The 18006-nt window shown below is 38.7% G+C and overlaps 1 protein-coding gene across 1 annotated transcript in view; it reads right to left on the minus strand.

The window, feature by feature from the left end:
• Window positions 1–18006, minus strand: part of RELN (reelin) — a 957839-nt gene that overhangs the window by 64032 nt on the left and 875801 nt on the right. The window contains 5 exon segments of the mRNA XM_053716545.1: window positions 3059–3213; window positions 5021–5277; window positions 7115–7308; window positions 9065–9242; window positions 10965–11105. Coding sequence (XP_053572520.1) covers window positions 3059–3213; window positions 5021–5277; window positions 7115–7308; window positions 9065–9242; window positions 10965–11105 — 925 coding nt within the window.

An 18006-nucleotide genomic window follows, 5' to 3' on the forward strand; every position in this document is an offset into this window, starting at 1 on the left:
AATCTTTGCCCAAATAACTCAATTATGGGGCATTCCAGACATGGATCTGATGGCCTCTCGTCAGAACTTCAAGGTTCCTTGCTACGGGTCCAGATCCAGGGATCCCAAGGCGACTCTAGTAGATGCACTAGTAGCACCTTGGACCTTCAACCTAGCTTATGTATTCCCACCGTTTCCTCTCATTCCCAGGCTGGTAGCCAGGATCAATCAGGAGAGGGCTTCGGTGATCTTGATAGCTCCTGCGTGGCCACGCAGGACTTGGTATGCAGACCTGGTGAATATGTCATCGGCTCCACCATGGAAGCTACCTTTGAGACAGGACCTTCTTGTTCAAGGTCCATTCGAACATCCGAATCTGGTTTCCCTCCAACTGACGGCTTGGAGATTGAATGCTTGATTTTATCAAAGCGTGGGTTTTCAGATTCTGTAATAGATACTCTGATTCAGGCCAGAAAGCCTGTAACTAGAAAAATTTACCATAAAATATGGAAAAAATATATCTGTTGGTGTGAATCTAAAGGATTCCCATGGAACAAGATAAAACTTCCTAAGATTCTATCCTTTCTACAAGAAGGTTTGGAGAAAGGATTATCTGCAAGTTCTCTGAAGGAACAGATCTCTGCTTTATCTGTTTTACTTCACAAAAGGCTGGCAGCTGTGCCAGACGTTCAAGCGTTTGTTCAGGCTCTGGTTAGAATCAAGCCTGTTTACAGACCTTTGACTCCTCCCTGGAGTCTAAATCTAGTTCTTTCAGTTCTTCAAGGGGTTCCGTTTGAACCCTTACATTCCGTAGATATTAAGTTATTATCTTGGAAAGTTTTGTTTTTGGTTGCAATTTCTTCTGCTAGAAGAGTTTCAGAGTTATCTGCTCTGCAGTGTTCTCCGCCCTATCTGGTGTTCCATGCAGATGCTTCCTGGTATGCAGACCTGGTGAATATGTCATCGGCTCCACCATGGAAGCTACCTTTGAGACAGGACCTTCTTGTTCAAGGTCCATTCGAACATCCGAATCTGGTTTCCCTCCAACTGACGGCTTGGAGATTGAATGCTTGATTTTATCAAAGCGTGGGTTTTCAGATTCTGTAATAGATACTCTGATTCAGGCCAGAAAGCCTGTAACTAGAAAAATTTACCATAAAATATGGAAAAAATATATCTGTTGGTGTGAATCTAAAGGATTCCCATGGAACAAGATAAAACTTCCTAAGATTCTATCCTTTCTACAAGAAGGTTTGGAGAAAGGATTATCTGCAAGTTCTCTGAAGGGACAGATCTCTGCTTTATCTGTTTTACTTCACAAAAGGCTGGCAGCTGTGCCAGACGTTCAAGCGTTTGTTCAGGCTCTGGTTAGAATCAAGCCTGTTTACAGACCTTTGACTCCTCCCTGGAGTCTAAATCTAGTTCTTTCAGTTCTTCAAGGGGTTCCGTTTGAACCCTTACATTCCGTAGATATTAAGTTATTATCTTGGAAAGTTTTGTTTTTGGTTGCAATTTCTTCTGCTAGAAGAGTTTCAGAGTTATCTGCTCTGCAGTGTTCTCCGCCCTATCTGGTGTTCCATGCAGATAAGGTGGTTTTGCGTACTAAGCCTGGTTTTCTTCCGAAAGTTGTTTCCAACAAAAATATTAACCAGGAGATAGTTGTACCTTCTTTGTGTCCGAACCCAGTTTCAAAGAAGGAACGTTTGTTACACAATTTGGACGTAGTCCGTGCTCTAAAATTCTATTTAGAGGCTACTAAAGATTTCAGACAAACATCTTCTTTGTTTGTTGTTTATTCTGGTAAAAGGAGAGGTCAAAAAGCAACTTCTACCTCTCTTTCTTTTTGGCTTAAAAGCATTATCCGATTGGCTTATGAGACTGCCGGACGGCAGCCTCCTGAAAGAATCACAGCTCACTCCACTAGGGCTGTGGCTTCCACATGGGCCTTCAAGAACGAGGCTTCTGTTGACCAGATATGTAAGGCAGCGACTTGGTCTTCACTGCACACTTTTGCCAAATTTTACAAATTTGATACTTTTGCTTCTTCGGAGGCTATTTTTGGGAGAAAGGTTTTGCAAGCTGTGGTGCCTTCCATTTAGGTGACCTGATTTGCTCCCTCCCTTCATCCGTGTCCTAAAGCTTTGGTATTGGTTCCCACAAGTAAGGATGACGCCGTGGACCGGACACACCTATGTTGGAGAAAACAGAATTTATGCTTACCTGATAAATTACTTTCTCCAACGGTGTGTCCGGTCCACGGCCCGCCCTGGTTTTTTTAATCAGGTCTGATGAATTATTTTCTCTAACTACAGTCACCACGGTATCATATGGTTTCTCCTATGCATATTTCCTCCTGTACGTCGGTCGAATGACTGGGGTAGGCGGAGCCTAGGAGGGATCATGTGACCAGCTTTGCTGGGCTCTTTGCCATTTCCTGTTGGGGAAGAGAATATCCCACAAGTAAGGATGACGCCGTGGACCGGACACACCGTTGGAGAAAGTAATTTATCAGGTAAGCATAAATTCTGTTATAAAGTTGTTTAGAATTTCATGCTCTATCTGAATCACAAAAGAAAAAAAATTGGGTTCAGTGTCCCTTTAAGTAAACTGCATTAAATCCTATGCATTGAAATCAGTTATGTAACATGCAATTCAATCCCACATATAGGTGAAGCTTTATACCATGTAATTCCATTAAAAAACGTAGTTATACAGCCTGTGGTCACACACAATGACATTTAAAACCAGTAAACAGAGCATTCCAGTGGCATGAGTGGCTGTATGTGGACATAAGCTAAACAGAAATCACGAGTGGTAAACATTTGGTGGTCTACAGAACCCTAAACATAGCCCCTAGTAACACACATATTTACAGCTATATTGTAATGCAGATAATTACAGTGGTATTAGAGATATATTTTTGCTTTCTAAATATGTAGAAATTGGGTTTCAAAAGAATCATTTTAATTTGTTATATTTGGCATCAAGTATCTTGGAAAATGAAGTAGCTGTTATTGGTAAGAAACAAGTGGTAATAGTTTAATCTGATTATTTGCACAGAACATGATTAAGGTTTTACCTTAAACTGCATAATCCATCCTTCAGCAGGTGTAAGGTCATGGGTCACTGTATACACTTCTCTGCCATCATGACTGCCGCAAAGCATAACCCCATCCGGAGAATCACAGAACCGCTCAATACTGCAGTCTTCATGGAACAACCAGTGCTCATTAACTGGAAAACAACCAAAATGATAACACCTAATCACGTGCGCTGTATAAGCTTGAGATAAGGGGGGATATTTATCAAAGGTCAGGCGGACCTGATCCGACAGTGCGGATCAGGTCCGCCAGACCTCGCTGAATGCGGAGAGCAATACGCTCTGCGTATTCGGCATTGGACTAGCAGCTCTTGTGAGCTGCTGTTGCAATGCCACCCCCTGCAGATTCGCGGCCAATAGGCCACCAGCAGGGGGTGTCAATCAACCCGATCGTACTTGATTGGGTTGAATTGCAGCGATGTCTGTCCGCCTGCTCAAAACAGGCGGACAGGTTATGAAGCAGCGGTCTTTTACTCTGTCGGTATTTAACATTGCACAAGCAGTTCTAGTGAACTACATGTGCAATCCCGCCCCCTGCAGATTCGCGGCCGCTAGCAGGGGGTGTCAATCAACCCAATCGTATAGGATCGGGCGGATTGATGTCCGCAGCCTCAGAGGCAGCGCACCAGTTAAGGAGCAGCGGTCTTAAGACTATGCTCCTTAACTATGCTGCTTCATAACTGCTGTTTCCGTAGAGCCTGAAGGCTCGCGCGGAAACAGGGGCATCAGGGACCTTGGCCCTTGACAAATCGGCCACTTTCCTATTTTCTTCTATTATTTAATTTGCTTTGTTCTTTAAGTATATCTTGTTAAAAGGACACCAAAGTAGGCAGCAATGCAATACTGGGAGCTAGCTGCTGATTGGTGGCTGCACATATATAGCTTATCTCATGACATTGGTTCATCAGATGTGCTCACCTAGCACCCAGTGCATTGCTATTCTTTCAACAAAGGAGCCAAGAGAATGAAGCAAATTCAATAATAAAAGAGAATTGGAAATGTATTTAAAACGGTATGTTCTATCTGAATCTTTAGGTGAAGCTTTATTAAATCAGTTACATATGGACCGGTGAAGACAATGACGTTGGAGAGGATGAAGGGGCCTATTAGCACTATATGGCAGCAGTTTAGCAAGAATGTTATTTATTTGCTAGAGCACTAAATGGCAGCACAAATTCCTGGCATGTAATGCTCCAGACACCTATTCAGGTATCTCTTCAACAAAGAATAACACAGTAAGAAAGTCAATTTGATGATAGAAATAAATTGGAATTTTTTAAATAAATCTGTATGCTCTGTCTGAATCACATAAGAACATGTTGGCTTCCTATACCTTTAAGTAATTTCAATAAAATAATATTGCTCACAGAAGGGGTTCCAGGAGGTGATTATTAAGATAAAACAATTTAGCTTATCCTGTGTATACTATGAGCTGTCTGGTTAGCGCGACCTCAGAGCGCTGGTTAAAAGCGCTCCACTAGTAATCTGGCCCTGTATGGTCTGGGAATTGAAAACATTACTCAAATAATACTTCACTATTAAGTTTATTGCTTACTTTTGAGAAAAGCAAGGGAATGCCCAGGTTTATGTATATTGTATTACTGGTGTTATGGATACTTTATGGAATTATATAAACACACATTTTAAGAGCTGTATATCTTGCTGAGGGGTGTAAACTCAGCACAGTATTTAAACACATAGCTAAAGTTCAACTTGCACTTGCCTGGCAAGTAAAAAAGGAGAAAGCATAGGCCAATCACCAGCCATGCCTCTGCTCAGGAGCTATGCACAGAATAAATATAGTTAGCCAGGAACACAATTGTATTCTTTCATTAGAATGTTTCTTTGATGACAAGAAATATTTGGACAATGTTATATTTGTTAAGCTCAATAACATTTTTCAGGATTTATGTTGCTATATACAGTATAATGCAAATTTACCTGTAGTTCTGTCTTCTCCAAATATGTCAAAAGCTATCCTTCCAGTGGGTCCTGCATCTGCAGGTGTGCGCTCATGCTGGGGAAGAGGAGCGCTGCTGAATGTATCCAACATTACTGTGGTCTGGTCTGCGGAGCCTGAAATCAGCACATTATCAATGGCCCAATCGTTCTGGTCCAGCCCATCATGCTTTGGCTGCCACCAGCGGAAGCGGGTTCCAATTGTTTTGGCATAGGGTGGCAAGAGAATGTTGACAAATCTGCAAAAAGAGCTCTCAGTATGAATTTAAAGGAAATATTGATGCGACTATTGCACAATGCTGCACTTATGTTGAAGCAAACATCAGACTTATCATATAATACACATGGCAAAACAAATAGATTGATTGCTGATGTCATGGAACATGATTTATTAAAAGGGAAATTAAACTCAAACTCAATACTAAACCCAAATGTTTTCTTTTATGATTCAGATAGAGCATGCAATTTTAAGCAACTTTCTAATTTACTCCTATTATCAATTTTTCTTTGTTTACTTGGTATCTTTATTTGAAAAAGCAGGAATGAAAGTTTAGGAGCCGGCCCATTTTTGGTCAGCACCCTGGATAGCGCTTGCTGATTGGTGACTGCATTTAGCCACCAATCAGCAAGCAGGACCCAGGTGCTAAACCTAAAATGGGCCTGCTCCTAAACTTTCATTCCTGCTTTTTCAAATAAAGATACCAAGAAAATGAAGAAAATTTGATAATAGGAGTAAATTAGAAAATTGCTTAAAATGGTATGCTCTATCTGAATCATGGAAGAAAAAAATTGGGTTTAGTATTCCTTTAAGAGCATACCTCAGGGGCGTGTCCGTGTCTTAAGCATTATCAGCCAATTCTGAATCAGGTTTGTAGGAAAATCTTCAAATTAATGTGACACCTGCTATTAAAAATCATGTGAAACAGCACCCATTGCAGGTTGTCACATACACCACACCCTGAGTCATACACCTAGATTGTTGCAGGAAACAATACTCTCATAATTACGCTACATCTACTTGCTTGCAAACTCCATTGTAAGCAATGGGGCAAAGACAGCAACACACATTCAATACCTTATCTATGTGCAATGAGTATTCATCTCAGAACCCACTAAACAATTACATTTACTAAATGTCGAGAGGAGTGAAATGCTTGTGCAATGCTGTCCCCTGCTCACTGACAGCCAATCGGCTGCCAGCAGGGGCTGTCAATCATCCCAATCAGATCGGGATGATCTTCCGTTTCAGACTTGCATCCACTGCTTCATAAATGGAGACCTAAGAGTAGAAAATATGCACATGGTCTGAAGTGTATGGACTTGAACTGCAAGAAAAACCTTGTGCAATCACATGGCTTCTTTTTTTTACTCTAGGTATTAATGTGACACATTACTACAAGCAATGTGGTCATATAATGCTCAAAACACATGAACAATCCTGCGTCTATCTCAATATGCTCTCATGGAAAAGCATAAGATACCAAGAGAAAGAGGTACATTTTATAATAAAGGTCATTTAAAAGTAGTTTTTTTTTTTAAATGGTACAATGATGAAAGTTTAATATTGACTTTTCTGTCTTTCCAAATGACATGTTTGTGCAATACTAGTCTATTAGACACAAGGTAACAGGCTGATAATCAAAACTTCAAGAGCTCTACTGGTGGAAAATGAAACTCCTCAGAGGCAAAACAAATATATATATTTGTACTTAAAACAGGAAAATTTGTTTTACTGAAAAAGGAAAACATTTAGGGACCGTTTTAAAATGTTATCTATTAGATGCAGCAAAGAAGAATTGAATTCAATCCGGTGGGGCTATTTGGGGGCTTCCCAGCTTAATGGAAGTGGTAGACGTCTATTTGGAGATGCTATGCACCTTCCAGCCTTCCCATAGAACAGCACTACATGGGGGCTATGGACATTTTTGGACAGCTCTGTGTTTCTGGCAACAGAGAAAGGAGGGAGAGTGGGGGGGGGGGGGGCAGACAACTGTGGGGCTCTGCATTTGAGTCAGCTTGAAGGGAGAAATAGGGCAAATCAAAATAATACTGAAGGCATTTAGCTTTTGTACATACCCAGGTTTACTGTACTGATCATAGAATATTTCCATTAAAAGATGCCAGCTAATTCCTCCATTCACGGAATATTCCAGGAGCACACCTTGGTTGCGGCTGTGTGGTGTTATCAGACAGCCATACATAAAATAAAATTGTATAAATTCAGCACTGGTGAGATTCAGGTCCACAGACACTAACATGCGACTACAGCCCTGTGGGAGAAGAAATTCTGATTATACATTATCTGGAAGAAGCCAACTTAACATGTACGATGGGAAATTTACAAGACTAGCAACACAATTTCCTTTTTGTTCATTTAACTGTTGAAAAACTGTTGATTATTACAAACGTGTGATTTTCTTTTTCATTTTTAAAGGGTGCTGTAGCTAATTTGTGTCCCTGTTTAATAGAAAAGAAGGCATTTCTATCTACTGCCGGGATGATCATGACTCCCCACTTAAAGCTGCATGAAGAGCGCAGCCGGACAGGAGAGACACCGAGCCATCACACCAGCACACCACTGCTGCCCAAGATGTCAGGAGCACAGGATGGGAGTGGAAGGGGTTTAAGATTGCGCGTTATCATCTGTGACGCAGCGTCTGAGATAACAGGTGCCACCTTATGTGTATGTGCTGAGGGTGAGAAGGTATGTGGTGAGGAGAGGGTTATGATTGATGAAGGGTGCTAAGAGGGTGAGGATGGCTAAGGGGAAGTACCGGTAGTTACGGTAATAGAGTAGTGGGCACTGTGTGAGGGAAGGAGGCTGAGTAGGTTAAGAGGAGGCAGCCTGTGAGGGTTATAAGGGGGCTGTGTGTGCGAGGGGGAGGGTAAGGAGGCTTATCTGTCAGGGAGAGAGGCTAAGAGTTAAAAATGTAATTTCTTGTAAATGGCACCAAACTTTAAGGGTGCGGCTTATAATCAGGAGCGGCCTATACTCGGAACAATACGGTATATATATATATATATATATATATATATATATAAAAAATATGTATTTATGAATAAATAGAACATATTCTTCTATATAAAGAACATTGTAATGTGAAAAATTTATATTTCATGTCGGGTTAGCGCACTTGGTTAAATGTGATTGGGTTTTCACAACTTGTTGGGTGTTAGTTTTTCCCCCCGCTTTTCGCCCTCCATAGAGATTTGCAAGGGTTGGGTTAGATCTCTAGTGAAAACATTTTACATTTAACTTGCAATACACATGGTATCTGAAACACAAAAAAAGTCAAAGTTGAGCGAAGTTAATGCACGATCGGGTTCGATAAAAAGCGATTGTAATCTAGCCCTTAGTTGGGAAAACTTTGGCCCCAATTTACAAGAAGTAAGACAGAGGACAAGGTTTAAACTACCATTACACAAGCAAGTGCTTGTTCAGTCCCTCCTACTTTCTCACATCCCATTGCAGGAGAGAATCCCTTGTTAATCATCCAGGACTAATCACTTTTGTGTCTCTTTAGGAAAAATCTATATATTCACCAATATAGTTTCTAATTACTTGCACTTGACAACCAAGTGTACAACACCCAACTCCCCAAAAAGTGAATATAGAATGATGAAGAATGTACTGCAACGTTTTAACACCTGAAAAGGCAGACAAATATATTTTGTTGGAAACCTAACTTGCCGAAGGGCCCTTATCTCATTTGTAATTTTCTCAGAAGTAGATACGTCCCATTCCACTTCAATCATGAACTAAAACACCATGGGGAGAGCTATAGCATGTATGTATGTATTGGGTACTTGTAAAGCGCGGCTAATCACCCGTAAGGGTCTCAAGGCGCTGCTCATTTTATCGACCTCGGAAGGATGAAAGGCTGAGTGGACCTCACCGGGGATCGAACCTGCAACCCTTGGGTTGTTACAGAGCTCAGCCACAGTCCCTTAGCATGCTGAGCTATCTGTCCGGGACTCACAGCAAAAAAAACAAAAACAAAGCAAAGAAGAAATAATCTCACTTACCCCACTAAAATGAAGAGCCATTCCTGAGGCTACAGCTCCACATACACTGCTGAGTTTCCCGCCATTTACAGTGAGCCAGTTGTGACTCGACGGAGCGCGATTAAATGTGTCCTTTAGTTGAGTAGGTAGCGACACCTCTGGTTCATCACAATAAATTCCACCCCAATAGTCATCACACCTATCATCATACAAAGGAGATTATTTCTCACTCAACAGAAATGGAGAGCACAGCATTTCCTTAATTATATATTTGTGACTTGCAATGTAAATTCTGCACAACAGGATGGAGAACAAACATTAGTATGCACATTTTTGTTATTTAAACAACATACCATTTCTAAAATGCAACTGTATAATTTGTATTTTTTTTTCATCTTTCGGTACTTCTAATACTTTCCACACCTTGTACACAATACTAGGAGGCTGCAGCTGAGTCATGACATACCAGGGGTGGAAGTGCCATTGGTGGGGTGTGGCTGGACAGACCACAGTTTCATTTTGTGAAACAAGGACATTTATAGGGAAGGTAGTCCAGTAAAAGAGACAGCAGGGCAGAGCTCCCATTCCTGGGATATCCAGCAAAATAAGGTATGAGTGGGAGCAAAGACCCTTCATGAAATTTTGATAAATGGAGTCATTTGATCACATGTAGAATACGTAGATGAAATTGTGATAAATGGAATCATTTGCTTGTATGTAGAATACTGGGTGTTCCATGACTAAAAGTAAGTTCCAACCAAAGTGCAAAAAAAGATGAATTCTAAACACAGTAGGAACTCTCACTAACGCAAACATAATATTTCTAGATAATAAGGAAATCAAATGCAATGCAAATCTGTATTTCTATTTGTTTTAGAAAAAAGCATTTGGATGCACATTCTCCATCACCTGCTCTGAATGCCAATGATGCAGTCAATAAAATATGACTGAAGGCAGAGGCCAAGGAACATCTAGGGCAGTGTTTCCCAACTCCATTCATCAGGAGGTTCATTCATTATATCGCAGAGGTGAAATAATCAGCTAATGGGTGAGCTAGGGCTACTGGATTTGGGGGGGGGCAGCAAACTATGAGGGTAGTTTTGTAGCATGATTCCTTTCTTCCCAATCTTGTGCTCTCCTTTTATTTATTTAAATTATTACAAATCAATGATCTTTGGTTGTATGGTGGGGAGGAGTATATTTTGTCTTGGGCCAATTAGGCATGTGCCTAGGCAGCAGGATTTTAGGAGGCAGCACATTTTAAAGAATAGTTTAGTTTCATGATGCCTTGCATCTCTCATGCTTTCCAATTAAATATAATTAAATATAAATGGTTAATAACTGATGGCATAATCAGTTTTGAATGCTTTTTTGTGTGTCTGGCAATGGGTGAGTGCAGTGAGTTTGGAGGAGTAGAATATTTAATCAGTGCCTAGGGCAGCACTAAGCCTGAATATGCTCCTGCTGGTGGGGGTGCATGACTTCTCCAAGCTTCCCAGGATGTGAGAGACATATGAGGCAGTTATAACTTAAAATTGATGGGTGGAAGGTTCAGACAAAGCAGATCCTAAAGAGAGACAAAGTACACACTGGGCAGAGTAATAACACAGGCCAGAGTAATGGAGAAACAAAAGATACACAGGTGGCTTGAAACACAGACAGGAGGACTGAAAAAGAGGCAAAAATGTACGAGAGTGGAAAAAAGAAAAAGCAGCAGAAGAGGGTTGGAAAGAATTTGGAATTAGAAAATGTAAATATTTTGTTTCTACAACAATGTAGCTACTTGCACACAATTGTCTTGGGGCTTCAGAAACAGACAAAAAGGAAAATGGGTAAAGCTGCACAGTGGAGGTTGGAAAGAATATTGAAAATAATGTGTATTAAGTCTATGGAAATCTGTATTTTCTGTAAAGCTACTTACACACAATTGCCTTGTACACATCGCCCATGGCCACTGCACATATCAAAACACCCATCTCCGATATAGACATTATCGATAGCCCATGTTTGTTGTTTATCAAAAGGAGATGGCTGGATCCAGCGGAAACGAGTAGCTTGCGACCTTCAGGAAAGAAAAAGTAAATACATGTAAATGTTTTATCAGTAATTAACAATTTTGTTAGAAATATAACTAACACAAAGAGTTGGAGAAGGTCCAACAAAAGTAGGGGTTTCAATAAGCACTCTTCCCTAATGAAAAGAGTAAAAATTACTAATTAAAATCTATATATTTTATTTAATTCATGATAAAAGAGAGAGAATCGCTATTATTAGGTAACCAACAATTCAAAATAACTTTTAAATAAAATGTGCAATCACCCCCCTGTTTCCTGGCCGATATCTGCAGCCGTCAGCGTCAGGTGTCAGGGGTGAAAGACATACTAAATGGTGTGAATAGTAACAAACGCGTTTCGGCTGACTAAGCAGTTTTTGTCAATGTTAAGAATTTTAGCAAACACCATATCTTATACATTATCGAGTTACGGTAATCAGCCAATCGGAGTCTCCATGGCCATCCGAAGCCTCCTTCTTCCCCAATTATAACACATATGCAGCTTATCCAATCAGTTCTAACATCCGCTAGACCGGCCTCTCCTATGGCAAACCACAGGTGCTTGTCTATTCTAGGGGCGTGTAAAGACAGCTCATAGCCGCATAATTGGTGGATGACATAAGGCTAGGGGTGGTTTCAAATATTGTAAACACAAACAGTATAAGTCATTGATAATTTAAAATACTGTCAGGAACCAAGCCTCCAGATTAAAAAGAAAAAGAAAAGGTCTGGGAGGCATTCTGCTAAGAAGGGCTGTGTGGGGATTTGAACCTGTGGCTCTGTGGTTACTATTCCTGTGTGCTTGCAAGTCGGTTTGCTTGTGTGTTGAGCCACAGCCAGTTCGAGGAATAGCAAGGAACTTAAAAGATCTGATAAATAACTATTTGCCTTACTTGTTATTACACCTGTGCAACACACAGGTGTTCTCAATTCTGGAATTAATCAGGACCAACCCTGTGCAAAACCTCCCTATTTAAGGATGGCTTTTAGTCTGCATTTTTGTCTTCACATTGGATCTGTTTTGTCAAGTCAGAACCTGTTTCCTGTATTTCTTTGGAGAAAGATTTCTTTTGCACCTGTTTACAAGGTATTACCAGGAGAAAGCCTTTACCTTTAAACCTGTTACCAATCTACAAGTTTGTTTCCTGCTTTATGCAATTCATGCACTTGGCCATTGCCAGGAGAAGGATTTCCTTTGCACCTGTTTATAAGGTATTACCAGGAGAAAGCCTTTACCTTTAAACCTGTTACCAATCTTCAAGTTTGTTTCCTGCCTTGTGCAATTCCTGCACTCAGCAATTTCAAGGAGAGAGACTTTACCTTTAAACCTGTTACCAGTTTGCAAGTTGTTTCCTGCATTGTGCAATTCCTGCACTCAGCAATTTCAAGGAGAGAGACTTTACCTTTAAACCTGTTACCAGTTTGCAAGTTGTTTCCTGCATTGTGCAATTCCTGCACTCAGCAATTACAAGGAGAGAGACTTTACCTTTAAACCTGTTACCAGTTTGCAAGTTGTTTTCTGCCTTGTGCAAATCTTACATTTCAGTTATTACCAAGAGAAAGACTTTCCTTTTTGAATCTGCATCTCTGCTTACTAGTTTTCTTTATTTTCACTCCTGCTGTATGTGGTCTTAACATACCTGAGTAGCATATTTAAATATTCTGCAAGTATTTGCTTAAACAAAGTATTTTGTTGTTTAAATAAATTTGTTTTCATTTTCAATCAGTATGGCTTCTACTAATCTTCCTTTAAAGCAACTGTTCCAGACAATGAGGCTCTCACATGATATCCTGAGACAGAACATGACAAATACTCATATCAAGCCTGATCGTATTGTACCAAGCACTCATTACAGAGAAGTATCATATGGGTTTATACTATAATGTCACTCAATATCTTAGGTATGTGTTGTAACTGTGAAACATTGGCATATACGTATTATTTGCTCCGTTTTGCAAGTGTGGTAAAATGCATCCGTACTTCATATACGTTCTCATGTCTCTGAATGGTACCCTATCAAACACATATTGTTGCCATATGAGATGTCCTAAGGTAAAGAGAATCAGTTGGACATATCAGTGACCCTGTATGTGGTAGTGATATTTAGTTATATACAAGATCGCTCCTTGGAATATAAAGTTATCCGGAATATCAATTCATATATTGTATGATTGTGCATATTTAATTTCTATATAATTTAAATTTGTTACTATGCACTACATATGGCTATCCAGATATATATTTTATTTGCACTAAGTTCACATAATGGTGTATTATTCATCACAGACATCCATTATGTTCTATGTGAATAGGAGTTGATTTAACTATCACTGTGTTCATAAATTAGTGTGATGGTGAAATGTTGTTTAGTGTATAATAGGCAGCTCCATTATGTGACAATCATTAAAGGGACATGAAACCCACATTTTTTCATTCATGATTTAGAAAGATAATGCAATTTAAAACATCTTTCTAATTTACTTCTATTATGTAATTTGTTTTATTCTTTTGATAGTCTTTGCTGAAAAGCATATCTAGATATGCTCAGCTTGCTGCATATAGAAGCCTCATGTGATTGGCTCACCCATGTGCATTACTTTTTCTTCAAATAAGGATATCTAAAAAATGAAGCAAAATAAATAATAGAAGTAAATTGTAATGTTGTTTAAATTTGTATGTTCTATCTGAATCATGAAAGAAAGATTTTGGGTTTAGTGGCCCTTTAATCTAGTCAACGTGAGTGTTTCAAACCTCCTGATATAATATACAATAAATACTGCATCAGAATCCCATGTTAGTTGGGATAGCGTCACTCAAATCAAATATTATAAAAAGTACCTTTCATTGCATCCTCATAAGAAATGTAATAGAATACCACGTTTATGATGTGACTTAAGAAGATTAGACCTATATAAACCTACTGCCAGTGTTGCATAATTTATACAGTTAGCAAACAAAACACTTATTCAATATAGTAGATAATGTAAGCAGGATTAGTTATAATAGTGTCATAAGTATTCATCCTTAAAGTACCATATCTATTAGACATCAAACCTGTTGATACTGGATTATTTTGGAGTACTTTAAAGAGATGGTAACTGATTGCCTCAATTAAAGACACTATTCTATGAGAATTATTGATAGAGATAGGTAGTATAACTCTTGAGGGATTATCTGGAATTATAGAAATACCCAGTAATTATTTGCTTTGTTCATACCATTAGGTATGACAGTATTTAGCTTAAAAATCCAATGGGTCTCTTTTTGGAGTAGGATTTTGTCACTGTTCCCTCCTCTTATATTTCAATTGTTCTAATCCCCAACATTTAAAGGTTAAGGGTTTACCAGTATGGTATTTAAGGAAGTGTCTAGCAACACTCGTAATTTGTTTACCCTTCTCAAGATCTTTCCGGGCATTACGTATATTGCTGAGATGCTCAGTTACTCTGGTACCCAACTTGCGTGTGGTCATGCCAATATAATAAATGTCATTTGAACATGATAGACAGTATATGACATCAGTGCAATGACAAATTGTTATACATCTTCGGTTGCTAGTGTGGCACTATGGTGACATGGTCCTTGGGTATGGAGATCATAGCGGTGGGGCGTGTTTAAGATGGGACCTTGGGTGTTGGTTATGTAATGGGCCTTGGTGCCAATAAGACAGGCATGACATGATATTGGTGATGTCACATCAATTGCTGGGTTATCAATAATGTGTGATTATGCATGATGTCACTAACAAAGCACAAGGGGAGCAAAATGTAACTGGAATTTCCTACATTTTGTGCTTTTGAACAAGCATATACAATTGAAGTGGAAACTCCAATATTAGCTTTAATATTTTTTTTTTGCAAAAAATTAACATATTCATTAAATACTTTCTGAGCAATGTGAAAAAAAAAAAAGATTTCTGTAAGATTAAACTTTTTTTTTTAATGTTTTGGCCAACCCAAATATTTACTACAGATCATCACATTATGTTGAATAAATGGAGCACACATCTACAACCATACAAACACAATGACTCAGACTTCATACGCTGAGCTACGTTTAAATATTTTCAACATATATCTAGATTTTTAAGAAAAGCTGAATATGCTTACAAATGAAATCTACAGTATATTTAAAGGGACAGTCAAGTCCAAAAAAACTTTCATGATTTAAATAGGGTATGTAATTTTAAACAACTTCCCAATTTACTTTTATCACCAATTTTACTTTGTTTTCTTGGTGTTCTTAGTTGAAAGCAAACCTAGGAGGTTCATATGCTAATTTCTTAGACCTTGAAGACTGCCTCTAAGCTGAAGGCATTTTGACCACTAGAGGGCGTTAGTTCATGTGTTTCATATAAATAACATTGAGCTCATGCACGTGAAGTGATCAAGGAGTGGGCACTGATTGGCTAAAATGCAAGCCTGTCAAAAGAACTGAATTAAGGGGCAGTCAGCAGAAGCTTAGATACAAGGTAATTACAGAGGTAAAACGTATATTATTATAACTGTGTTGGTTATGCAAAACTGGGGAATGGGTAATAAAGGGATTATCTTTCTTTTTAAACAACAACAATTCTGGTGTTGACTGTCCCTTAAATGATCTTCCTGGATTTTCAGACTTACACCAATCACATGTAGTAAAAAGAACTTGCTAGGTAAACAGTTTGCACAATGCATAGACCAAAATGGAGAGGTACAGTGATGCAATGCGGTGGACAACATATTATATTGATTCAGATTTGTAGTTGAAATTTGCATCTATCCATAGTGATTAAAGAGACACTGAACCCAAATGTTTTCTTTCGTGATTCAGATAGAGCATGAAATTTTAAGCAACTTTCTAAATTACTCCTATAATCACATTTTCTTCATTCTCTTGGTATCTTTATTTGAAATGCAAGAATGTAAGTTTAGATGCCGGCCCATTTTTGGTGAACAACTTGGGTTGTTCTTGCTGATTGGTAGATAAATTCATCCACCAATATAAAAAAGTGGTGTCCAGATGTCTGAACCAAAAAAGCTTAAATGCCTTCTTTTTTCAAATAAAGATAGCAAGAGAACGAAGACAATTTGATAATAGGAGTAAATTAGAAAGTTTCTTAAAATTTCATGCTCTATCTGAATCATGAAAGAAAAAAAAAATGTGGGTTCAGTGTCCCTTTAAGTGCAAGCAAAAAGGAACAATTAGTAAAATTGTACCTCTGCAAGTTAAAGTTACTGATTGATAGATATTGGCTTCACTTTAAATTAAGAAATTGACAATATGGTGATATCACAGATCACTAATTTATCATAAAATTAATGATAACTAATGTATAATAAAAATTACATTCAACAGAAAACGTCATTTATTTTAACTTTGAAATATCAAGCGCATAGAGGTATAATGAACACTAGGTGGCAGTATTTGCCCTTAACATCAGATTTACTTTTGTGAAAAATATTACTATTTCTTTACCAGGGAAGGACAAAAATATAAAGTAATGAATGCTTTTACTCTTCATATTCAAAGCTAATAATAATCATAAAATGTGGGCTCAGTGGATGAATTGCTGTTTATAAATTACAAAGCTATCTAAAGCAATACAGTGGGCTACTGCCTTTTTAAAGCGTGGTCTATTATACATTATACATTGTTGCTAAAGGTAATCTCTCTGTTTGCTCAGTTAATTACTGTGAGGATGATAATTGTATTGTTTTATTAAAATGATCAGCATCTTGTATATATGTGCAAATACGTGTCTGTCATAATGAAAGGGAAGTATTATATCAACTCATTTGATTTCGCAGAAAAGTTACAGTAAGTTTTAAACAAAAAAACTGAAATTCACATGAAAGCATTTCAGCTTTGCCCACTAGACATATATTATTATTAGCAGTTTAGCACAAAAGCTTCTAGTGAGTTTCAGTAAACGCTTTAATTGTGCATGGAGCATATGTACTTAGGACCTGTGCAGCCTCAGTTAAACACTATGGGGTAGATTTAAGAAGAAGCGAATGCTGCTTTCTACGCCAATGGTTTCTGGTCTGCCAGAAACCAAAGTTAAGAAGCAGCGGTCGTAAGACCATTGCTCCTTAACTTCTCCACCACCAACTTTTAGCGGCCGCGAGTGTGCGGCCACGTGCGTGCAGGCGGCCGTGAGTGTGCAGGGGGCGGAATTGCACAAGCATTTCACAATTGCACAAGCATTTAGAGAGGCTACAACGAATCATGTCCGTTTGACCTGTGATAAATCTAGCCCTATACCTGCTCAGATAGCCGGCAGTAGAATGTTTCAGCTATGATGCAAACTGAGTAACAATATATGCTCTCTGAGAAGGAGTGATGTATGAAAGTACACAGGGCATATGCACATAGCTCTGTGCACATTAAAATCTATCACTAAAATCTTTCACTTAAAGAATTTGTCTAATACATACTGTATGTGTTGAAAAAATGCTTCTTTTAAAAACTGAAATGCATTCATGCCGATTTTTGTTTTTTGTGTTTTATTTTTCTTTAAAGGGACATTGTAATCAGGGGCGTAACTACAGGGGATGCCACTGCCCATCCTTTTAAGGGGCCCGCAGCCACTGCTCCCTCTGTGCAGGGGAAGGGTCCGGTCATATTACAGCTATTACAGCTTTCCTGTGTGCTGTTATCTCTGCAAACGGAGGTGAGTGAGCCCCGACAGGCAATACAAGCAATGTTTTTTAACCCTCACTTCTCTATCTCTTCAAGTTGCTCTATAACATTTAGTATCCATAGCTGCTGTTTTGTAATTATTTTATAAGAGTAGATATTGCTTACTAAATGATTACACTTTCAATGGGATGTTCTTAAAGGGACAGTCTAGTTAAAATAAAGATTTATGATTCAGATAGAGCATGCAATTTTAATTAACTTTCCAACTTACTTTTATCAACAAAT

Source organism: Bombina bombina, chromosome 6 (genome assembly GCF_027579735.1).
Source record: "Bombina bombina isolate aBomBom1 chromosome 6, aBomBom1.pri, whole genome shotgun sequence".
NCBI lineage: Eukaryota > Metazoa > Chordata > Amphibia > Anura > Bombinatoridae > Bombina > Bombina bombina.